Source organism: Mustela nivalis, assembly GCF_964662115.1.
Source record: "Mustela nivalis genome assembly, chromosome: 9".
Taxonomy (NCBI): domain Eukaryota; kingdom Metazoa; phylum Chordata; class Mammalia; order Carnivora; family Mustelidae; genus Mustela; species Mustela nivalis.
In genome coordinates this window covers 61,431,722-61,457,816 of record NC_139028.1, presented here as the reverse complement: position 1 = coordinate 61,457,816, position 26,095 = coordinate 61,431,722, and the positions used below count along the sequence as shown (strand labels likewise).

Sequence of the window (26,095 nt, the reverse complement as noted above, 5' to 3'; positions counted from 1 at the left end):
TTTGCATCTGTGTGTATGAGAGATTGGTCTGTAATTTTCCTTTCTAGTGATGTCTTTGTTTGATTTTGGTATTAGGGTGATGCTGGCCTCCTAGAATGAGTTAGGAAGTTCTTCTATATTTTGAAAGTAAACTCTTTTTGAACGTAAACTCTTTCAAAATAGATTTTTTTTTCTATTTTTTATTTCTATAAACAAATAACAAAAAAGAATTAGTGTTATTTATATGTTTGGTAAAATTCACCAGTGAAACCATCTGGGCCTCGTACTTTACATTTTAAAAGGCTATTAGTTATTAATTTAATTATTTCATATATAAGCCCTTTCAGATTATTTTTTGTAACATGGGTTTTAGTAGGTTGTCTTTAAGGAATTGGTCCATTTCATCTAAGTTACCAAATTTGTGGCCACTGAGTTGTTTATAGTATTCTTTAATTATTCTTTCAGTGCCCATGGGATCAGTTGTGATGGCTTCTCTTTCATTCTTCATAATATTAATTTGTCTTTTCTCTTTTTCTTGGTTAGCCTGGCTAGAATTTTATCAAAGCTATCGGCCTTTTCAAAAAGCCAGCTTTTGATTTTTTTATTTTGGGATTTTCTCCATTTTATTTATTCTCTTTGGGGGTTCATTAACTTCTCAAATTTGTAGATGTATTTCTTTGCCTAATTTGGGAAGTTTTTCATCATCGTTTCTGTGAGTACTTTTTCACTTCTGCTTTATTTCTTTTCTCCTCCCTGTACTGGATTTTACAAATATTAGGTCTTTTTATATAATTGCACAGATCCTGAGACTGTTTTTGTTTTGGTTTTTTTTACACTTGATCTTAGCCAAAAGGCCGAGAAGCGATAAACAACACTCTGTTTTCTCTCTCTTGTTTAAACTGGGTGGTTTCTGTTGCTCTGTTTTCAGCTTAAAGATTCTTTTCTCTGTCTCCTACATTCTGCTGTTCAGTTTATTCACTAAGTTTTTTATTCAAGATATTTTCAGCTCTAAAATTTCCTTTTTTGAGGGGTACCTGGGTGGCTCATTTGGTTGGGTGACTCCCTTCGGCTCTGATCTTGATCCTGGAGTCCTGGGATCGAGTCCTACATCGGGCTCCCAGCTCCACGGGAGTCTGCCTCTCCCTCTGACCTTCTCCTCACTCATGCTCTCTCTCACTATCTCTCTCAAATAAATAAATAAAATATTTTAAAAATAAAATAAAATAAAAATCAAATTTCCTCTTTTTCTTTGAACTGGAGGGGATTATGCTAAGTGAAATAAAATTTCCATTTAATTCTTTTTTATATATTCAGTTTCTTGACTGAGACTTTGTATTTCTTTATCAAGATGTTCTTTTTTTTTTTTTTTATTTGTTTCATGGATGTTCTTAATTGTTATTGAAGCACTTTTATGATAGCTGCTCCCAGGTCTTTGTCAGATCATTGTAACATGTCTGTCATCTCAGTATTGGCATCTCTCTCTTTTTTAAAGATTTTATTTATTTGTGAGAGACAGCACAAGCAGGGGCAGAAGGAGAGGGAGAAGCAGACTCCCTGCTGAGTAGAGAGCTAGGATGTGGGGCTCAATCCCAGGACCCTGGGATCATGATGTAAAGACAGACGCTTAACTGACTGAGCCACCCAAGTGCCCCTCAGTATTGGTATCTCATAATTATTCTTTTTCATTTCTTTGACATTTTTCTGGTTCTTAGTATATTAAATTATTTTTTTAAATAAATTTTCTATTTTCCTTTCATTAGTCCACCCCCCAGTGATTTATTTATTTATTTACTTGACAGAGATAAAGAGAGAGCACAAGTAGGCAGAGAGGCAGGTAGAGAGAGAGGGGGTCCCATGACCCTGAGATCATGACCTGAGCTGAAGGCAGAGGCTTAGCTCACTGAGCCACCCAGGTGCCCCTATTAAATTATTTTTAATTGAGACTTGTACATTTTGGATATGATGTTATGAATCTCTAGATATTATTGAAACCTCTTTGATCTGGCTTTTTCTGACACCTCTTTCTCTGATAGGGAAGGGAGAGATACTATCTCTTACTGCCACGTGTGTATAAAAGTTCAGGTTCCTCACGCAGCTTCCATTGACACCCAAGTGGCAGGAGTGTGGGGGAGGGCATCCTTACTTTTGAGCAGGACTGGAAGTTCCCACTCTCCACTAGGCCTTCACTGCTACTGACCTGGCTAAGTGGTGTGGGAATACTTTGATATTGTTCCCCATATGGCCTCTACTGATAGCATGCTGAATAGGCTGGCCTCATTAGCACTGTGTAGTAAGGAAAGTTCTTACTCTCCACTAAGCCTCCTCTGGTATCACTCAGCTGGGAGGGAGAGGATTATCTCATTATTTTTGTAAATCCAGGCTCCACTTGTGCTGTTCACTGATACTGTGGATGGTTATCACCTGAAAGGTGTGAAAGCCCCAGGTCCCTGGTTACCTTTCTCTGAAATCTGTGGGATAGTAGAGTACCTTGGTTGCATCCATGTTGTAGCATTCATCACTGTTTCATTTCTTTTATTGCAAGGTAATATTCCTTTGTATGGATGTACCACATTTTGTTTTGGTTCATCAGATGTTGGACATTTGAATTGATTCCTCCATTTGGTTATTATAAATAATGCTGTTATGAAAATTCATATTCAGGTTTTTGTATGGACATATTTTTAATTCCCTTGGGTGTGTACCTAGCAGCAGAATTTCTGGGTCCTGTGGTATCTCTATGTTTAAGTTTTTGAGACCTCCATTTTTTTTTTAAATGTATTTTTGTCTTAATTATATTGTGATCTCGGGAAAGAGTCCTGAGATATTTTGTAGTGCTTTTTGAATTTTTTTTTTAAGATTTTGTTTATTTATTCGACAGACAGAGATCACAAGTAGGTAGAGAGGCAGGCAGAGAGAGAAAGAGGAGGAAGTAGGCTCCCTGATGAGCAGAGAGCCCGATGCAGGACAGGTAGGCAGAGAGGCAGGCAGAGAGAGATGAGGAAGCAGGCTCCCTGCGGAGCAGAGAGCCCGACGTGGGGCTCGATCCCAGGACCCTGAGATCATGACCTGAGCTGAAGGCAGAGGCTTAACCCACTGAGCCACCCAGGCACTCCTGCTTTTTGGATTCTTAGAAACACCTGTCCCCAGACTTCAGGTTTATTCTCTGCTTGTATCTGTGTTCTTTCTATTAAAATGGCCGGTGCTGATAATTAAGTTATTCAAGAGATCTTTAAATTAGGTGAATATTAAAGTGTTTTACATCATTATTAATTTGGAGACACTGTGAATGTATAATTATTCATAGTCATGACTTTCATAGTCATAAATTTACCTGTGCTTTTTAATTATTTAGAGAAAACAAAGTGAGTGCTTGCAATTAAAAATTTTGGTGCTTCGAAATGAACTGGAAAGACAGAAGAAAGCTTTGGGACGGGAGGTGGCATTACTGCATAAGCAACAAATTGCATTACAGGACAAAGGTGAGTAAAAATACCATACAAACAGCCTAACCTCTACATTCAGTTTTCCTTTTTCATTCTCCAGAGGCTCAAATAGTCATCTTTGTACAAATACGGTGATATGATTCTAAAAAGTTTTTGGAAGTATTTTGAAGGTGATACAGAAGGGTGTACAAAGAAAGATACACACACATACACCCACACAATATTTCAAAATTTCAAAATGAGCACACTTATGTAGGCAGCATCTCCACTGGGAAACAGGGCATTACAAGGAGCCCAGAATCTCAGAAGATTCCTCGTGTTCCCTTCTGCTTATGATATTTCCAGCTAGACTAAGCACTACCTTGACTTATTACACCAAAATCGGTTTTGCTTCATCTTAAACTTTATGCAAATAAAATCATATAATATGTACATTTTATGTGCTGACTTCTGTTCAATATTTTGTTTTTAAGTTTCATCCTAACCTGCATGTTCTATAGTCTTAGTTCATTCTTACTGCCCATAATATTCAATTGTGCAAATATATATATGAATTTATTAATTCTGGCTTTTGGCAATTTCTAGTTTGGAAGTATTAGCTAATGCTTCCACGAGCTTTCTCATACATGCTTTTTAATGAAGATTTTTTATGCATTTCTGTTGGATATAAACTTAGGAGCAGAATTATATAGTTACAAGATAGGCATATTTTCAGCTTTAGTAAATTATGTTGAAAAGTTTTCCAATGTGCTTGTGCCCATTTTACCTCCTCTCCACCCAGCAGTGTATCGGCTCTCTTGTCCTGTGTCATTGGTGGCACTTGGAACTTTCGTTCTTTTGTATTTTAGCCTTTCTAGTGGGTATGTTGTAGTATCTCCTCGCAGTTTTAATTTTGATGTCCCTGAAAACTAATGAAGTTGAATACTATTTTATGTTTCTTGCTGACTGGGATACACTCCTTTATGAAGTACCTGTTTAAGTTTTCCTGCCAGGACCTTCTCACCTGCCTCCTCCCAGCTTTTTTGTGGGGGGAGAGGGTCGGTAGTTCTTTATATGTTATAGATAAGGTTTCTTTGTTTGAAATATACATTTAAAAATGTATTCTCCCATTCTGTGGTTTGCCAGTTCATTCTGTTTGGTTTTTGTTTAAGATTTTTATTTATTCATTTGAGAGAGAGAGACAAAACACAAGCAGGGGGAGAGGCAGAGGGAGAAGCAGGTTCCCCACTGAGCTGGGAGCCCAATGTGGGACTCAATCCCAGGAGCCCAGGATCATGACCTGAGCCAAAGGCAGGCCCTTAACTGACTGAGCCACCTAGGCACCCTTTCTTTAATGATACCTTTACATGAATAGAAGTTCCATTTTATCAATCTTTCCTTTTATAGTTAAGATTTTTTATGTCCAGTTTAGGAAATATTTGCTGCTTTTAATGTCATAAAGGTGTTATTCTATATTTTTTGAAGTGCTTTACTATTTTACTTTTTACATTTATATTTGTAATTCATCAGGATTTTTTTGTGTGTGTATGATGTTAATAAGATTCATTTTTTTCATACAAATATTCAATTGACCCGCTACCATTTACTGGAAACCTTTCTCCCTTGCACTGCAGGCTCACTTTTGTCATAAACTGGTGGCCATGTACTTACCTGTCTGTTGCAGGCCCTCTGTTCCGTGGATCCATTTGCCTGTTCCTTTGCCATTATCTCACTGTTCTCATTTCTCTCGTGTTATAATTGGTCTTTATATCTGTTAAAGTTCTTCCCCTTAGTTGTTCCTTTTCAAGATCACCTTTCTTCATCTTTGCAAGGATGGAAATCTACTTTTTCGTTTTTATAGTTGTGCCTGTTCTGGACATTTCATATAGAGTCTGTGGCCATTAGCATGACCAATAACTGGCTTATTCCTATCCTTTTGCATTTTCATATGGTTCTACACAGAAAAGGAAATCTGGCTAGTATTTTGATTGGACCTACATTTAATATATTTATCAATACAATTGGGGATAATGGATATCTTTACAATATTGAGTCTTACAACCCAAGAAAATGGTATATTTCTTTGTTTATTAAATCTTTACAAAACATGATTAAGATAAACTAATTGTTAGTACATGGATGTTTCCCATAATTCATTGAATTTATTTCTATTTTTTGATGTTTTATTATACTATTATAAATGTATAAATTTTATGTTCTCCTTCTTGCTGATGTGTAGAAATAGAACTCATTGTTTTAAAGTGGTATTGATTTTTATTATATGTGCAGATTCCTACATCACATCCTGACTTAGCATGACTTACAATGTCATGTCAGTCTGAATATTTCAGCTATAAAAAAACTTTTAGTTTCTTAAATATGCTTCAGTCTATCATGCCTGCATTTAAGCCACTGTTTAAATGTTACTTTCCCCAGGAAATTTTTCACTGGCTCCCTTTCCCTTCTCCTGCCTCTGCCCCCTTGGTTAGATGTACTACCATGTGTTTCCGTAGCATCCTGTGTCCATTATAGCATTGTTAATTATTAGTTTATCCCTTCCTCTAGGCACTAAGATCTCTGAGGGGAGACATTGCCTGTGTGCTGGGTGAAAAACTTATATTCTTCGGGCATGGTACAGTGCCTGGACTCAGTAAGCATTGAATGAATATTTATTGAATGAATGATTCATATTCATGGTTGTCAGTCTAATGTCGTGGCTTATTGCCAAAAAATAAAGACTTCTGTACCTTCTAGCTTAGCATTCATTGGGAAAACTGATACTATCATGTGAAACACTATAGAAAAAAATACTATATATTGTTTGGCAGTGGTTGTTAAAGCTATCTGTGCTGCAACACAGCTTACATATTGATTTTGAGACATGAGAGTCTGATGGGATAATGCCACTTAAATCGTGAGACATTGTGAGCAGAGTCTATTTCCACAGTTTCTATTGAGTGACTCCAGATAACTAGGTAGCTGTCTTCTCCTCTGTAGCAAGACTTAGTTCTTATGATGGTGTGGAATTTTTATTATATTCAAATTGCCTGTTACCTGTAGCATGTATTTCTGCACATCTTTTTGTAGGATCATCAGTTTTTAAAATGAGAACACTATAGCATTTTAGAGGGGTTCAGGGCATTTGCCATTTTCTTTTTTTTTCTTTTATTTATTTATTTTTTTTAAGATTTTTATTTATTTATTTGTCAGAGAGAGAGTGAATGAGAGCGAGCACAGGCAGACAGAGTGGAAGGAAGAGTCAGAGGGAGAAGCAGGCTCCCTGCGGAGCAAGGAGCCCGATGTGGGACTCGATCCCAGGACGCTGGGATCATGACCTGAGCTGAAGGCAGCCGCTTAACCAACTGAGCCACCCAGGCGTCCCCATTTGCCATTTTCTAAAAAGAGAAGTAATAATACTGATAGCTATAATGTTTCAGTTGCTATAATACCACTATATATATATATATGATGTTATTTAATCACCACAATAATTCTGTGAGGTAAGTACTATTATTATTGACATTTTATAGTTAGGGTCAGAGATATTAAATACCTTTCTTAAGTTCACACGGCTAGTGACAGGTGATGTTAGGATTCAGATCTATTGGTTCTAAAACTCTCATTGTATAATACTGTATAATACCACATTTTACCAAAGATATGCTAAGTAAAGCCTGTGGAATGTATATTATCAACAGCATATGGTAAAAGGATAGGGAGAGTTCTGTTATGTTCTCAATTGTGTTTTTCTTATAATGATAGAGTGAAGTCCCCGGAAGTCTGTCATCAGCCTGTAAACAGATGGAATGAGAAACAGTGATTTCTATCCCATTTAAAAGACTGAGTGTCAGAGTGCCTGGGTGACTCAGTAGGTTAAGCGTCTGCCTTCAGCTCCAGTCATGGACCTGGGGTCTTGGGATTGAGCCCAGCATCGGGCTCCCTGCTCATCAGGGAGCTTGCTTCTCCCTCTGTCTAATGCTCCCCCTGCTTGTACTCTCCCTTTCTCTCTCTGACAAATAAATAAATTAAATCTCCAAAAAAAAAAAAAAAAGACTGAGTGTAATAATAATGATTGCTTATATTTATAGATTATTCATTACTGAGGCAATGTCTTGTGTTTTCTATTCTTTATCTTTTTTATTTTTTTAAGATTTTACTTAATTACTAGAGAGAGAAAGAGAGCACAAGCAGAGGGAGTGGCAGGCAGTGGGAGAGGGAGAAGCAGACTCTGTGCTGAGTAGGGAGGGAGCCCAATGTGGGGCTTGATCCCAGGACCCTGGGATTATAACTAACTGAAGGCAGATGCTTAACCGATGAACTACCCACACGCCTCTATTCTTTATCTTATTTGGTTTTTACCTGTAGTCCTATCAATTAAGGGTATTCTTATTATCCTCCTAATAATAAATATATATTATTATTCAATATATCTATTGAATATATATATTAAATATATATATTCAATAAATATATTATTATTCAATTTTCAGATGAGGAAACTGAGTCTCAGAGAGATTAAGGACTTGTCCAAAGCCACAAAGCAAGTTAGAGTGGAGCCTGTGTTCAGAGTTACTGGTGCCTAACTCTGCAGCAAAGGAAGATTATAGGATTTTGTAGGTATCTGTTCTCCTGTTTTAATTATGACAGTCAAATCAGAATTAGCACATTTTTTTTTAAAGATTTTATTTATTTATTTGACAGAGAGAGAGATCACAGGTAGGCAGAGAGGCAGGGAGAGAGAGAGGAGGGGAAGCAGGCTCCCCGCTGAGCAGGGAGCCTGATGCAGGGCTCCATTCCAGGACCCTGAGATCACGACCTGAGCAGAAGGCAGAGGCTTAACCCACTGAGCCACCCAGGCACCCAGAATTAGCACATTCTTGAATCTCCATTTTATCATGAAATAAAGGATGAAAATGCTCAAAGTTAAATATATATTTGCCAGGATGGGTCAGAATTACTGACTTTTAACACTGACTCTATATTGCAGGAGCTTTCTCCCCACTTTTATACAAACTTTTGAGATGAATATTATTTTGTATTTTCCTGAACTGTTGGATCTAACACCTTGGTCTCAAACATAAAGAGGAGAAAGAGTGCTGCTGTTGGCTGCAAAATTTCTGCCATTGTGTATCTCTATAAACTGTGGTGGTCAGCACTAGGGTGGGGGTGGGGGATTGGAAAGAAGGGGTGGCTGGATACAGATAACCAGATTTATGTACCAGTAGATCTTGTTCTACTTGGTGGGGACTGCTGTTCTTCAGAGTGATTGTGCTAAGTAACCAGAGACATATTTATTATCGGTTGGAGAAAGCATTAGTATTGAAGCATATTCTTGCATGATTACACTGAATGTACTATTTAATGAATCTTGAGTCAGATTAAAATATTTAAAAACACCTGAATCACTGGTATTGGTAACACGAAGGGGAAAATGTATTTGTCACCTGTGCTTGTGGCTTAGATTTAGCATGTTTGCTAATCATTTGTGAAATGACTTGCTAATATGAATATTACTGACTTCTTACATATTATGACTTCTTTTTGGAATTTGGTGCTTATCCAGGCACTTGGTTCTTGGCCCAAGAGTGCAGTTAGTATACAAAGTCAGTAATATATTTAATCATTGCTGCTGATTCTTCTGATGATCTTAAAGGAACTACTTAACTCTGCAACTTTTTACACATATGTGTAGTGAGGATAGCAGCTCATAGCAGTGCCATAGGGATTAATTTGTGTGAACATTTGGGAGAAACCAGGTGCCTATTATATATTTTATATTTTTGTTTATAAAAATTTATTGTGGTAGGATGATATATTGGGAAGAGGCAAAAAGATAATTTCTGTCCGTGTTGCTGACTTGCTGAGTGGCCACGTGCTCTGAGGGGCTTCATTACTCCACACCTGTAAGTTTCCCCTTCCCACTCCTCAAAGGCTGTGGTGTTCAACTTGTCTACAGCAACTTCCAGATGGGCCATGAGCTGATCTGTTCAGTATTAATGTTTATTATTGGATGCATTTTCATTGTTGGCAGATATTAGTCATTTAACTTATGATGTTAATAAAAAACAGATTTCCCCTCGTTAGTGTCTTAAACCAAATAATCTCTCCATTAATTAATTATATGTTGGCTTACAGTGTCTGTTGCCTCAACCCCCAAATCTTAGAGAAGCAACACTCCATCTAAATTAGTTTGCTTGAAATTTGGTTTAGAAAATGGTATGAAACATTGGTCTTAAGGAAATGTGTTTAGGTTATAATCTAAACATATTTTACAAATGTTGACAAAATCTAAGAACTCTTCAGTGTGCCTGGGGAATGATATGAACTTTTTAAAAGCACAGTTCTCTAAGCTTTGTAGGAAGTGGCTATTTTTCAATGCAGTTAATTTTCTTGATAGTAATAATAACGTATATAAGGTACTTTATAGTTAGAAAGTGCTTGCACAGAGATTATCGTATTTGATTTTAAAGTATCCCTGAGACCTAGGTATGGAAAATATCATTATCTTTGTTTCACATATATGAGATAACTGAGAAGATAAGTGACTGGGGCCAGTTATGAACAGATAGTTCAGAGCAAACTTGGGATGTTGACCTAGACCTTCCTTTATCTCTAAACTCTGTGCTTTTGTCACTATTATCTAAAACCTTACAAAATACATTCATTTAAACCTTGCATAAATCTTAAAAAGTGCGTGACTTTTATTGAAATTCCATAACATGCTAGATATTTCACTTATGGTATATTATTTAGCTCTTAAAGGGGCCCCAAGAGAATAATTTCCCCCCATTTTATCAAATGAGAAAAATTGGGCCTCAGAGACATTTGTCACAAATAAGAGCAGATCCAAATTCAAATTTAGGTTTCTCTGACTCCAACACCTGTCTTGTTTCTACGAAACAAAATATTGTTGCTTTCTCTAGTATGTGCCCAACAGATAAATTGACTAATGGTTTCCTAGTTTTCCATTTGGCTTGTGGACTATTAGATAAAGAACCTTGTTCTACTCTATACCTTTTTTATTATAGGGTGGGTGAAGTGATTTTTTTTTTCCCCAACGATGTCTTTGATTTGGTTATATCTTAATTCATTAAGAAGTCTGGATTAAAAATCTGCCATTTTCTCATTTTCTCCCTAGACCTGTCATTCAGCCTTTTTGGTCTTATCTTCTCTTCACAAAACAAAAAATTTTGAATTATGCAGTCCAGATTTCTTACATCTCTAATACTCTGTTTACCTCAGAAAGTTAAGATTGGCAAAAAGGAGCGGAATCTGTTAATCTTTTTTACAAATCTCTTTATTTTTCCAAGTTTGGTAACAACAATGTATTTCCCAGCAATGAAAGGTACAAAAATAGAGAGCGAGAGAGATTCTCTGACCCTAAGTGTGTATATGTGTTTATAGACATTGTTTATTAACTGGGAAGGCATGTGGTGGGACCTTCTGTTTTAAAGATCATCAATTCATTTTGCTAAGCAGGAGCAAAAACAAGCACATTCTTTTAGTAATGTAGTGTGTAGAAGTCAGCTATGTCAGATTTCATTGCTGATATTTAGGGAAAAAGTCCGCTTGGTAATTTCAGTAAATAGAAAGTTTTAATCCTTTATTGCCAAAATAAGAAATGTTTTATATGGAGTTTCCATCAATTATGATCATTGCTTTTTTAAATTTAATTTAATTATTTTATTTTTTTTTTAAGATTATTTATTTATTTAACAGAGACACAGTGAAAGAGGGAACACCGGCAGGGTGGATGGGAGAGGGAGAAGCAGGCGGGGAGCCTGATGCAGGGCTTGATCCCAGGACTCTGGGATCATGACCAGAGCTGAAGGCAGATGCTTAGCAACTGAGCCACCAACGCACTCCAGTTATTTATTTTGTAATAAATTTGAGTAAGATGAACTATGTATCTAGTTCTACTTAATTAGCTTCTTTTTGGTCAGTAAAGTATTGTGCTCTTTTCTCATAAAAGAAGAATCACACAGTATATTTAAGTTAGGGCTTCAGTTTCTATTAAAAGGTCACTGATTTCTATTTGAAATTATAAAGACATTATTAAGTATTATGTAACAGTTTTCTCCTCTTCCATCATAAGGTCACAAATTGAAAAATCACCTTACTGACTTTATAATTCAAGATATATTTATTTGTAATGGTAGCAGAATTTAAATTTTATTAGTCTGTGTATATGTTCTGATTTTTTTATAGCCGTCTGACAGAAATTCCTAAGCAGACTTCCTTAAAAATTATTAATATCTGCCTTTCAAAAACTTCTGAACCTGAGGACAGTTTTTCCCTGGGGCTTATGCTATTAAAGTTTTTTTTACTTTGAGCTGTTGACATTGTGTGTAGCATGTGAAAGCAGAGAACTTGGCAGTGGGGAGGACAAATCTGGGTCCTGAGTAAACTTCAGGTTTTCTTTTCAGAATGATTGTTTCCATATATTTTATAATGATTTATTCCAGTAATGTCCTAATTGGATTACAGGGAATGTAAACTATCATATTTTAATCTCCCTCTTTTGCAATGGAAGGTATAGATGGGCAAAAATAAGCCATCCGACAGAATTTTCATTTGGCTTGCCATCATTTTTCTCTAATGGAATTCCAAAAAGCTAGATGTGGCATTTACAAAGAATACTTTTGCAATTGGCTGGTTCAACACAGAGATAAGAAGAGGTCAGAAGGCATGTAAAGGAAACAGGAAGAACACTGAGGATGTGTATGCATGTGTACCTTCATCAAGCTCTTTAGTCATCATTTATAGAACACTGACAATGACCCCAGCATCAGTGAGATGTTAGAAACGTAATGACAGGTGTGCTAAGTGTATGACACAGATATTTAGAAGGTGTTATAGGAGCACAGAAGGTAAGTATCTGAAAGTCAACACCGGGTAAAGGAGGTGACCCTTAGGTTGAGTCTAGAAGAATACTTTCCAGATAGATGGAACACTTTATATAGAAGCATAGAGGTAGGTTAGAGAATTGTAGGTAATTCTAGTAAAGCTACACCTAAGGATACATTTAAGTAAGGGTCCATAGGAGAAGCCACAGGGGTAAGGAATGCCTTAATCATAAATGTTTTTGTTGAAAGGGCTGGGGATCTACTGAAATAACTTAAGTAAGCTTTGAAAGACAAAAGGTAGATGAAACCATATTGAGGACTGGAATACAGTTTGGGAATTAAACGTATATTTTAGAAAGTTCTCTTTGAAGAGTTGAGGATAGAGAACTGTTGGGGAGTTAATTACAATAATCTAAGCCTTCCATAATTAAAATCAAAACAGATTGGCAATGTAAAGGAAGGAGAGAGTGTATAGGTTCCAGGAATATTTCGATGATAGTCTCTACTGTTAATGGCTTGGTGGGTTTGAGGAGAGAGGGAGAGAAGGACATAGGATGGTTTCCAGTTTCTGTTTTTGACAACTGGCTGGATGATTAAACAAAGACAAATGCTGGGGGAAAAGCAGATATTGGGTAAAGAGAGAAAAAGGAAGAATTAATTAAGACTTCCAATTTTGGATACTTACCTAGTCGGTAAGGTAAGAAACAAGAAACCAACTAAAGTAAGTATCAGGTTGTGACAAGTACTAAAAACAAGCTATGATGATAGACGATAACTGTGGGAGACCATTTCTGCAGAGATTGCTCAGAAAAGGTTTGCCTGAGGAGCTCAGCCTTGAAGGTAAGAATTGCTGGAAAAAACATAGGAGACAGCAAGTGAAAAGGCTTGGAAAGGGCTTGGACTGTGGAACAGAAAAGAGGCCACGGTAGCTGGAACATAATTTGTTAGGAAGAGAGCAGTGTGACTGAAATGGGTTGGAATGAAAAGAAATCCGGAGTTTATATAAATGAAGCTATTTGCCTTACCCACTGAACAGGAGAAGGCTAAGAAAATGGCACAGGGGCAGGTTTCCATATTAGGTAGTGGGTAGGATTGTGAAGGAATCTGATTATTTCAGGATGGTACGAGGTGAGACAATTGTATTCAATTTAAAGGTTGTTTAAGGATTGAGGGAATGTGTGGAGTAGTCAGGTCCAAGAGTGGGAAAGCACACTAATGAGCGAATTAGAGTAGGATTGATATTTGGACAGTGTGCCTGGTAGGCTCTGTGTTTATATGTTTAAAGTGTAATTTTCTCTACCCACTCAGAGCTTCATGGGAGCAGGTTGAGAGAATGAAAATGTTGAACAAAAGTGAAACTAATCCCCATTTTACAGATGAGGAAAATGAAACTCAGAAAAGTTGAGACTTGTCTAGAGTCCTGAAAGTAGCATATGTAGGATTTCAGCCCTGATCTTTCTGCTTCCTGAGTATGGGGGCTATAGAGTATAGTACTCTGCCTCCCGTAGGATCTGCCTATTGTATTGAAACACTAAAATGAGCTCGGACCTTGTTAGCCATCAAGCCATTTGTGTAGAATTACGAAAGGAATCCACTGCTTCCCACTGCATGTTAGAAGGAAGTGCATCAGTTCTTTAGGGAGAAAAAAATTTATTGGCACTAAATTCGGAGAGGAATTTAGCATGCAATTTCTTCTGTGCAGTGTATTAAATAGCATAATGAAATATAGTCAATTGCAATTTTGCAAAAGTTACAGCAAGAAATATCTGTTAACCCTTGAGAAGGGCAGCATCATAAATCATAGTACAGAAAAGGCAATTCTGCAGGGAAGGAAACTAAAATAGTTCAAGTATATTGCTTTTTGGTCATCTGACTTGATGTAGAAAACCCAGAAGAATGACGGTTTATTGGTTTTAACTTTAATTTTGACAGGAACTGGCCATTGTCCAGTCTGAGACCAAACTCTCTGGTGAGAAAGAGCCCAAAGAGTCTGTGTTTTGTTTTGTTGATGGAAGCAAGATTCATATTCTTTAGCTATTAGATTTTCAGGAAACAGCATTGAAATTTGGTTATTAAAATTAAGCATCTGACTGGAGTTCTTGCTGAACAGAGAAGCCATCTTCCTAGCAGAGTGGAATGTTAGTGTGTACATGGAAAGGGCCAAACATTTCAGAAAGCCATTTTGGAATATGGTAAACCAAGCAGATGCATTTGCTCTCTCTCTCTCCCTCTCAAGGACCCAGTGATCGATCATAAAGATACTTGCATAAAGAATGAACCAGTGATGGTGGTGAAAATAACAGAGGGTACCATTGGAATAGCAAAGATTTTGACACAGTTCTCAAAGACGCTACATAGATATGATTGTTTTGATGCATAAACTGGAGTAGAGAAAAACTGCAGCATGTAACACAAATAGAAAAGGTTTTTGGTACAACTCTCAGAGACTTCAACTTGGAATTTCCAAGTATAGAAATCAGGAATGATGGAGCAATAATTCGGGTAGCTGGGCCTACTAGCTCATTTTCTTTTCTCTGTGAATTTGGAGTAACTTCCTATAATACTTGCTCCAACTGCTTTCTAAACATAATGGATTCTTGACCTAGTTAGGTCCCATGGTACAAGGGTTTGGCATTGGAAGGTGGAACAGAGCCTGGCTCTGGACTTTTACAATTGACCTAGAGGGAAAACATGAAAGGCCGCTCTACTTAGAAGTGAAATGCCTAAGAGTAACACAATCCCAAAGTGAAGTTCTCCTTACTTGACAGTTGTGGTGGTTTAAACGTAAAGGTACTACCTTCTTCCAGCATGGCATATATACCTGGAAGGAAAGCCCAATTGTCAATAGGACCTACCCGCTTACACTGAGCTGGCATTTGGGAATAATGCCTTTCATGTAAATAAATCTTTATAGCTTCAAAAGATACCTACACTAGTTGCCTGTACTAATCAGTTTAATTGCTTGTCCATGGATTTTATTTGTTTATTTGACAGAGAGAGAGAGAGCCACATACATGGAAAGCAGGGAGAGCCATAGGCAGAGGCAGAGGGAGAAGCAGACCCCCTGTTGAGCAGGGAGTCTGGCTCAGGGCTCCATCCCAGGACCTCAGATTATGATCTGAGCCAAAGGCAGAGGCTTAACCAGCTGAGCCGAGCCACTCAGGCACCCCCGTTCATGGATTTGAAGGGAAAACCAAGGGTCATCATATATTAGAGGAAAACAGTATGAACTAGCCCAAGTTGCACAAACAGAATAGCAGACCCAAAAGGAGCAGAAAATAGAAAGAATCAGATTCAACTTCTAGCATCTGCCTAGGATGTAAAAAGGTAGAAGGAACTTCATTTCCACCCTGACAACAAGAGAAAGCTGGGTAATGTACAAACTCAACTTTTCTTGAATCTAAAGAACTAAGATTACAAGTCAACCAAGGAGCCTGATACATAAGAAAAGATGAGACAGGATATGAGGGCTGACTCCATAGTGGCAGAGCACAGGGGGGAGTTGGGCCACTGTCTAAGAAGGCAAAATAATTTAGTCATAATTTTTAACAAATTGCTAACCACTAAGTCCGCACTCCTGTAAGACTATATAACAACTAGAAGGCAGTTCACACCTGTGTATAGTTTATTCTGTGTGAATCTACACTGGATATTCACAAGAAAGACTGGAGACAGGATAGAAGATGTAGAAAGCCTCCCTTGGTGTGGTATAGGTCTAGGGGGATGGGAGTGGATACTGTTGTTAGAAAGCACAACTCTTCTCTAAGAACGAAAGCATTAAGCCTCTGGAGGAGGAGCTGTTAAGCCCTTGCAATCCCGTGGGCATAGGTAAAGGACTGGAGGAAAAAAAAAGAAAACATTGCCCTTAAGGGTAGGGCAGTAACCTTGTTGCACCTGGACTGTTAGAAACCTTCTATCCCTGGGGGAAGGACAGTATCACTGAGAAAGCCCTACCTGATACCTAAGGGACACAGGGTCTGTTTAACTCAAACAAGATGAAAGAAAAACTCTGCTCTCCTCCCCAACCAGGCTGGAGAGCCACCACAGTGTGCCACCTGAGGAGTGAGTTGCTCTTGTTTCAGTGCGGGTTTACATGGAATACCCAAATCTGAGTGTGGAACAGGTTCCCTGAGAAAAAGCCTCCCGCAGATCATCTTCACCACCATCACCACCTCCAATAAGGGGGAGTTAGAGGAAATTTGAAGAATGTGTTACACTGAAGGTAACAACAAAACAGCAACCACAAAACTCAAACGCAGCCCAGTTCCTAATTGTATTGACTCAATTCCCATAACAGCAGAAGATGCATGCTCTTTTCTTGCTCTATTGTCCTGTGTTCTCTGTTGCACATGATAGTGAGTATTCAATCAAAATTTTTGAGACATGGAAGAGCAAAAATGAAAAAAAAACATCATTATCTCTCCCCCCACCCAATACCACCAACAAAATGTTATTGAGAAGAAATTAACTCAGAAGAAGAAAAAACCTCAGCAGTGACTCAGATGTTGGAACTACCAGAGAGTTTAAAATAACTACGATTAATGTGCTTCAGGCTTTTGTGGCAAGGTGGATAACAAGCATGACTAGGTAGTAAATTTCAGCTGAGAGATATAAACTATAAAATATACAAGTCTAATGGATATGCTGTAAAGAAAGAACACAGTAACAGAGGTGGAGAATGCCTTTGACAGACTTTTCAGTAAATGTGATACAACGAGGAAAAGAATATGTGAACTCGAATATAAATCAATAGAAATTACCCAAACTGAAGTGCAAAGAGACTTAGACAAATCTAACATAATTCATTACCACCAGTCCTATATTTTACGAAATGTTCAAAGAAATTCTTGGGGCACCTGGGTGGCACAATTGGTTAAGCTTCTGACTCGGTTTCAGCTCAGGTCATAATCTCAGGGTCATGAGATTGAGCCTCAAGTCAGGCTCTGTGCTCAGTGTGCAGTCTACTTGAGATTCTCTTTCTCCCTCTGCCCCTCCCATTCTCATTCTCTCCTCTCTCTCTGAAATAAATAAATATATCTTAAAAAAATAAAAAGAAAAGGAAAAAGAAAAAAAATTCTTCAGCAGAAGGAAAATGATACAGACAGAAACTTGGCTCTACACACAAAAAATGAGATATCCAGAAATGGTTTAAGATATTATAAACACATTTTTTCTTATTTATAATTATGAAAGACTATTTTCTAATGCAAAAATAGCAATGTTTTGGAATTTAAAACATGTGTAAAGTAAAATGTGTGAGGAATGTGAACAGTGGGAAAAGGAAGAAGTGGGAGTATGGTACTTACAGTTTTTTTAATATTCTACATGAAGTAGTATAATAGTATTTGAAGTTGGACTTGTTTATTGATGTTATATACTGTAAACTCTGGGGCAACCACTAAAAATTTAAAATGGAGGTAAGATAGCCAGTAGTGAAGAAAGAGGGAATGGTAAAAAATATTCAATCCAAAAGCATAAAAAAAGATAAAGGAGCAAAGAATAGGTGGAACATACAGAAAACAACTAGCAAAATGGTAGATTTTAAGCTAAACATCAATTATATTAAGTGTAAGCAGTCTAAATATCTCAGTTGAAACACTGAGATTGTTCAGATTTTATATTTAAAAATGACCCAACTAAAATGGGTATCTCGGGGCGCCTGGGTGGCTCAGTGGGTTAAGCCGCTGCCTTCAGCTCAGGTCATGATCTCAGGGTCCTGGGATTGAGCCCCGCATCGGACTCTCTGCTCAGCAGGGAGCCTGCTTCCTCCTCTCTCTCTGCCTCTCTCTCTGCCTGCCTCTCTGCCTACTTGTGATCTCTCTCTGTCAAATAAATAAATAAAATCTTTTAAAAAAAATAAATAAAATAAAATAAAATGGGTATCTCTAAGATATCTAATATATCTCTAAGAAACCCATTTTTAATATAAAGGTAGATTGATTGATGAAAGGCAAAAGAATAGGAATAGTATATCATGCAAATATGAATTAAAAGAAGGCCAAAGTGGCTGTATTAATAATAGACAAAGATTTCATAACAATGAATATTACCTGTGATAAAGACAGATTTTAAAAACATTGTGGTGGAAGAGTCAGTCACAAAAAGACATAATAATTCTAAATATGTATAACAGAGCTTCAGAGTATATAGGTAGTAAAAACTGGTAGAACAAAGAAGAAATAGCCAAATCTATGTTTATAGCTGGAAACCACAACACTTATCTCTCACTAGTTCATAGAAAAAGTGAAGACAAAATTAGTAAGGAGAAAAGACTTTAACAACACTACTAACTAACTTTACCTGATTAAGAGTGGACCACCCCAATGCACACCAGCAGAATATACCTTTTTTCATGTGTACATGGAACATTCAGTTAGGCCATAGTTGTTATCCCAAGTACGAAAGAGTCAAATGATGTATAATACGGTCACTGACTAAAAGAAAGAAACTAGAAATCACTGATAGCTACCTGGAAAATTTCAAATATTTGATAATTGTTCAACACATACATGGGGTGGATGGTGGAGGTTGTCAACTGAATGTCATCTGAAATCATGGAGGGTGAATATTTGGGGAGGACCTATACTGTGGCTAAAAAAGATAAGTGGTGTTTCTTGATTATGTTCTGTTTGGGGGGCAAAGTTAACAATGTATGGATCATTTAAATACAGTTGAGAGAGGAGAGAAATATGTTGATAAAATTGCTTAGGTTGGTGATGCAACATGGGGGCTTAGGTGGGTAGGAGAAGAATGAATGAAACAAGATGGGATTGGGAGGGAGACAAACCATAAGTGACTCTTAATCTCACAAAACAAACTGAGGGTTGCTGGGGGGAGGGGGGTTGGGAGAAGGGGGGTGGGGTTATGGACATTGGGGAGGGTGTGTGCTTTGGTGAGTGCTGTGAAGTGTGTAAACTTGGCGATTCACAGACCTGTACCCCTGGGGATAAAAATATATGTTTATAAAAAATAAAAAAAAAATTTTTAAAAATTGCTTAGGTTGGTGAATTTATGCGGAGGTGTAACTGTATTATGGTCAGTAATGTACTTTTTGTTCCTTCCTGCAGGAGATGTGCAGACTAGTTGAAGGCCCCCTTTCCTATTGGATTGTGGTTTATGAAACTAATCCCCTTTGTAAGATCCAGAGATTAGTGTGTCTGGATCTAAGACTGTTTTACTGTGCCTCAATATTTCTGGTGTTATCAGGTCTGGATTGTCAAGGACAGAAGATGCTCTCATTTCTTAGAATAGGAAGATGTAAAAGGACTTTATGATCACATAAATGGAAATGTGGGTTACAAAAGTTGATATAAATACAACAATCAGGCATATAAACAAATGCAAATCTCTGTGTAGAGCTAAAGCAAACACTTAAAGGAAATTAAATGTTCCGTAATGGGATTGGGATATGGGGTATCAGTTAAAATGTGGAATATTCATATAATTCACATCCATGGAATTGAATTTTACACAGCCATTAAACATTACAACTCAGACTATCTGTCAACATGTAAAAATGCTTATGACATAATATGGAAAAATCAGAATATACATTTCCTACACACTGGTATTGTAGCTAACACTACTTATATTTACGAACTAATAATAAGTAGTCAAAATGCAAGTAATTTTTCCTGTTCTACTTTTTATACTTTCAGAAATGTTGTATAGTATCTGTAGGTGAGAAGAAATTAACCACTTTTTTAGAAAATCAACTTCATTTTTCAGAGCAGTTTTAGGTTCATAACAAAATTGTGCTGAAGTTGTAAAGATTTGCCATATATTGCAAACTCCCACACTTGCATAGCCTCCCCCCCATTAGCAACATCCCTCACCAGAAAGGTCTATTTATTCAATTGATGAACCTTCAGTGAATAAGCAGGAACACCTAGAGTCCACAGCAACTTTCTTTTTAAAACGAAGTTGTCTGAATTTTGAAATCTCATCAGGGTTTCTTGGTCAGCAATCCAGAAATCTGGAGGCAGAGACTCTTACTCTTTGATTCCTGCTAGAGGCCAGACTTGTGTCAAATTGAACAAGTAGGGAGGTTTTTTCCAGTGAACCCTCCAGAAGACCTCTATACCCAGCTTACTTTGCCTCTGAATCTATTCACGGTTAGGGGATGAGCTCTGCCTTTTTGGTTGTTGGTAAGCAGTCCTATCTGCAGTATTACATCGGGAATTGTCTCCCTCTGTCTCTAGGAAGTGCGTTTTCAGCTGAGCACCTCAAGCTTCAACTCCAGAAGGAATCACTGAATGAATTGAGGAAGGAGTGTACTGCGAAAAGGTAAACGTGGCCCTGAGAATAATGGTTAAGAGTGTTGGGTTTGCTTTGAGGATGGGATTTGGAAAAGTAGCATTCTTTGAAAGCTGCTGGTATTAACCTACATTCCGCACATGTCGGTGCCACATTGATTTATTCAACGAATATTTATGCAGCATCTACTCAGTAATGTAGCCATTACAAGAGTTCCTAGTGTATAGTCATAATCAGAAACATGAACATTGTTTTTCTAGTGTTTAAGGCCACAGCACCATGACTTAATGTCTGAATCTTCTCCTCTTCCCATCTTCTACGATAGAGTAGCTTATTTTCTTCAGTCATTTCTTCAGACTTACTCCTGTTTAGTATTAGTCCATTGGGATTACTGCCACAGTTTCTAGCTTATCTAACATCAGTCTGTCTTTCCAGTTCATCCTCTCCCCTTTTTAATTTTTATTTTTTTGTGATTTTATTTATTTATTTGTGAGAGAGAGAGAGAGAGTGGGCACATGAGCAGGTGGAGAGGCAGAGGGAGAGGGAGAAGCATCGAACAGGAAGCCTGTTGCGGGGCTTGATCCCAGAACCCTGGGATCATGATCTGAGCTGAAGGTAGACGCTTAACGGACCAAGCTACCCAGGCACCTCAGACCTCTCCTGTTAAAATACGAGGTTTACCATATTTTTTTCTCCTCTTAAGAAGTCATGGTGATTATTTTGCTTAATTTTCAAATAACCTTCAATAAATTAGCACTATACAACTATAGCTAATTTCAGTCCTCCACAGCATTCAGTTAACAGATGCTAATAGTTTTTCTTCTTATTTTTTTCCAGCACATGCTTAATTTGATGCCACCTCTGTTCTTTTGCTCATGTTTACTCACTTTTTCTGGAAAGCCATCTCATTCTACATTTTTCTTCAAGAAACCTTAGCAGTTGAGCATTCAAGAATGTTAGACCTGGAAAGAACCGTGGAGATCATCTGGTCTGATCTTCTCAATTTGCAGATAGGAAGGCAAGGCTCTGGGAAGTTACTTTGTCCTGATCACAAGGAAAACAGGACTAGATCCCTTTAGGTCTTTAGAACTCCTTGTGTTTCTTACTACTTTTACATTCCACTGTGACCTATAGTTTTTCTGCATCCCTCTTTTTCTTAAATCGTTAACACAGTTGAGCAGGTTAATTTATCCTATAGATGTTTTATCTCTTGGTCTTATGTCTTTAGTTCAAGAAAAGAGGTACATCTCTTACCACAACTTACTGTTTGTTCTTTTTATTCTTTTATTTTCTGAATATGGCAGCAGGCTATTTTTTGAGGTAGCTATGAGTGAGAAAGAGAAGACTTCCTTAAAAGAATCAGAAATCACATTGGCCTCAGATTAAATGAGACCCTAGTCTGCTTACTGAGTGTCTCTAAATTTTGTATCCTTGTTTGTAAAATGGGTGTAATGATATCAACCTAATTGAGTTTTAATGATTAAAGCCATTTATAAAGCTCCTGACATAGAGTGTTAGGTGCTTGGTCCATGATTATTTTTACCCTTTCCATCTCTTAGCATGGTATTAGACACACACAATAGGCGTCTATATTTTATCTTGATTTATGCTATTTAGAGACAGGTCAGGAGTCATGTTAGCTATTATTCTTGACTACTGTGTTTCTGTGGCCTACTGCAGGCCATTTAATCTTCCTCCACATTAGTTATGTGGAAATAAATGTTAACAAGCATGAAAACTTTTTTTTTTGTTGTTTTTTTAACAAATTTGCTTTTTATCTTTCTTCATCAGGGAACTCTTTCTGAAGACTAATGCTCAGTTGACAATTCGTTGCAGGCAATTACTATCTGAACTTTCCTACATTTATCCTATTGATTTGGTAAGTTTCAAATTTTCTGGAAAGAAAAACATTTTTTTTTAAGATGGTTTCTGTTTGAAATGTTTTCACAATGAAAAAACTCATTTCACAGCATAAAACCTTCTAGTCCCATCCATCTTGTTGCAAATGGCAAGATTTCATTTCTTTTGATGGCTGCATAATATTCTATTATATATATATATACCACATCCTCTTTCTCCATGGGGGTAGGGAAGGAAAAAATGAAACAAATGGGATCAGGAGAAAGAAAAACCATAAGAGACTCTTAATTTCACAAAACAAACTGAGGATTGCTTGAGGGGAGGGGAGGTCTGTGGAGAGGATGGTTGGGTTATGGACATTGGGGAGGGTATGTGATATGGTGAGTGCTGTGAAGTGTGTAAGCCTGACGAATTCACAGACCTGTACCCCTGGGACAAGTAATATATTATATGTTAATAAAAATAATTAATAAAAAAAGAGGAAAAAAATATTTTAAAAAGGAAATAATAATAAACTCATTGCTCCAGTCTTAATCACATGCTCATCATGATTCATTCAGAAGCTAATATCTGTTTAAAAAGTGGGTACATGTTAGGTTCCACCATTTGTTTTTTTTTTGTATCAGTTTGGTGGTGGAATGCACTCAGCTTCATCTGAAAGAATGCCAAATAACTTCTGGTCTCTTTAAGATCTTTTTTACTCAGCTAGATTATCAACTACCATCAATTCTGACATACATGCAGAATTGTATATGTACTGCTTTAAAAATATAACTGATAATTAATGTATTAGTACTACTTAGGAAATTCCTGGGGTAACTGTCAGGATGTGAAGTTTTTGAAACTAGTTTCTTAAAGTAAATTTGAAAAATAAAACTTCACTAAAATTAAAATGATGAGAATTCTTTTTTAGAGAGCCAGATCACTAAATTTGAAGATTTTATTTTCTTTTTAATGAAAAACGATTTAAAAGACTAATTTTCTGAGAGGAAAGCTAATGGGATTTTAGGTTGCTCACAGAATCTTGTTAATTCCACTTAAAAATCTTCATTTATAACTATGAATTGATCAAGGAATATTTTTGTAATAAAAATTTTACATGGCTTTTTGCTTGGACATGATGTTTTAAATGTTTATATTGAAAATTTCAAGTATATACAAATGTACAGATAGAAGTATAATGAATTATTATATACTCGTCACCCAGCTTCAACAATATTATCATTATGATAATATTTTGAGTGTAGCACAATATTGTCTTTGAGTTAACACTGACCTACTGAATTCTTTGAGATATGACTTAGGGTTTCTTTGCTTTACATGGAAAAAAATAATTTCTTTGGTTATATTCACAGAATGAGCATAAGGATTACTTTGTATGTGGTGTCAAGTTGCCCAATTCTGAGGACTTCCAAGGTATTTTATTTCTTTTTGCATCTAATGATTTATATAATAACTGGGTATGTTTCAGAGAAAAATAGAGATTTCTTGAAGTGTTGGTTGCCTAGCACTTTATCCAGAGGGCTTTTGGACCTTCTGTCCCTTCCCAGCTGAAAGAACATAGTCAGATTCTCTGATGGGAGATGTAAGAGAATATTTAATTCTAATCATGGGGAAAAACTATTAAGCTGTCTATTTGAAATTTAAAGGAAAATCGTTTTAAGTGAGCTTTAAAAAAATTAGACAGTTTCTTAAGAATACGAAGAATCACTCTATCCTTTTGGTTTGATTTTCCTGAAAAATTTGTCTCTGGGAGCAGGAGAATAACAAACACTAATCTGTTCTGTTGTTATTTAGAAAATCACATTTCTCGTAACATGAAACCACTACCATGGTTTCAACATTTATACTGTCATTTTTGTCCTCTTTCCAGTAAGAAAAATTGACATTAAAGATATTACAGGCTATGGTTCTTAGTAATTGCTATATTTAAAGTATTTTAATTTTCCTAATCTCTTTACCAGGAGGCCAAAGAAAAGAACTTATTTTATTTGACATATTGGTAAAGAGGTTTTTGGTTTTTTTTGTTAGCAGAGTGGGTTCTTTTCCCTTAGCCTGTACAGTGCTTTGAGGCCTACTAAATAGCTTCATAGATTATTCCCGAAGGTGGTGTATTATCTATTTGGGAAGAAGTTATTAAAAAGAGGCATTACTAGTTTCGTTTCAGACTTTCTTCCATTTCCCAATAAAGAAAATGTTATTTATGGTCATTTAACATTTCAGACTAATTTGTTACCTCCTTTGGCCTTTACAACAGCCCTTACAAGAAGTAGTTGGGACATAATATGAGTGATAAAACAGGAATGGGAAAACCTATGTTAAAGTCCTGATTCTTTTTCTAGAAACCATGTAGTTTGGAACAAGCCATCCATACTTTGAATTGATTTCCTAATCAATAGTATGAACATATTGATTCATGTTCTTACCAGTTCTGCATTATTGTTGTGCAGATTAGATCTGTAAAAGCATGACATTTGCCTAATCTTTAATCCTCACAAAAACAAAGGAAACCTATAAGGAAAGTGGTATAATTTCTTATTACAATGTATAAATGAGCTATTTAGTGACTTGCTTAAGACCACAAAGCTATGTAATGACTAGCTGGAATTTGTTTGGTTTCCATTATAAAATGTTCCAGTCTCTTTAAATCATATAAATGTGCTTTGGTGTTAATTTTGGGCAAAGTTAGGACGTCCTGAAGGTCATAGCACATCTTTTTCCTCATTTCTTCATTCAACAAACCTTATTAAATACCTTGAGTCCTGTTCCAGGGATACAAAGGATTCATTCATTGGAAAATATTATTTGAGCACACCGATATGCCAGGCACTGTGCTGGGTTTTGAGGATATAATAATAGAAAACACAAATACGGTCTCTCCTTTCATAGAGCATAATATCTGTTAAGAGAGACAGCCAATAAATAAGAAGGAATATACTATCAGAGACAATAGGGGAGCCTACTTTAGATAAAGCAATCAAAGAAGACCTGAGGGTAAACATTTAGCAGAAAATTTGAAGGTTGAAAGACTCTAACTCTGCTGCATCTGGGGGAGGAGCTTTCCTGGAAGAGGATGCAGCAAGCACGAAGTTCATGATGGAGGAATAGGCTTGACATATCTGAAAACAATTTAGGGTTGGGAGGTATGAGAGAAAAGACCTATATTTTGGGCAAATCATGGAATCTCTTGGCTTAATTTTGTCACCGTAAAATGAGGTAAGATCCACATCTCTAATTTGTTGTGAGAACTGAATGAGATAATATTTGAAAGCACTTTTCATATAAGATAATTTATATAAATGTAGTTGGAATTAGTTGCAAGAGAGAGGAGGTAAAGGAAGGAAAGTAGGAGGGAAAGAAGGAAGGACAGAAAAGATCAAACCTGTATTGGAGAGTAGAGCGCAGGGGGAAGAGTTACCTCAGAGGACATAGGAGGGGTCAGCCAGAGCCTTGAGGCCACTGTAAGGAGTTTATGTTTTATTCTCAGTGGAGGGGGGAGACCCTGAAAGGCTTCAAGAAGGGGATGACATGAGCTGATTTGTGTTTTTAGAAGTCACTCTTCCTGCTAATACAGAATAATCTGCAGGGAGGCAGTAGGGGAGTCCAGGATATCTGTATTGGTGATAGTCACCTTACTCCACTCTGAGATGTTTCTTGATTCTATTTTTGTTTTATACGAATTGTTTAGTTTCCCAGTTTTTTGTGGCTTTCATTAGCTCTCTGTTCTTAGTA

General features: G+C 36.9%; 1 protein-coding gene across 1 annotated transcript in view; it reads left to right on the top strand.

Moving 5' to 3' along the window:
* Nucleotides 1–26,095, top strand: part of UVRAG (UV radiation resistance associated) — a 257,065-nt gene that overhangs the window by 104,918 nt on the left and 126,052 nt on the right. Inside the window, exons 5-8 of the mRNA XM_082682360.1 lie at nt 3,332–3,458; nt 20,449–20,533; nt 22,295–22,382; nt 23,719–23,779. Coding sequence (XP_082538486.1) covers nt 3,332–3,458; nt 20,449–20,533; nt 22,295–22,382; nt 23,719–23,779 — 361 coding nt within the window. The remainder of the gene's footprint in view (nt 1–3,331; nt 3,459–20,448; nt 20,534–22,294; nt 22,383–23,718; nt 23,780–26,095) is intronic.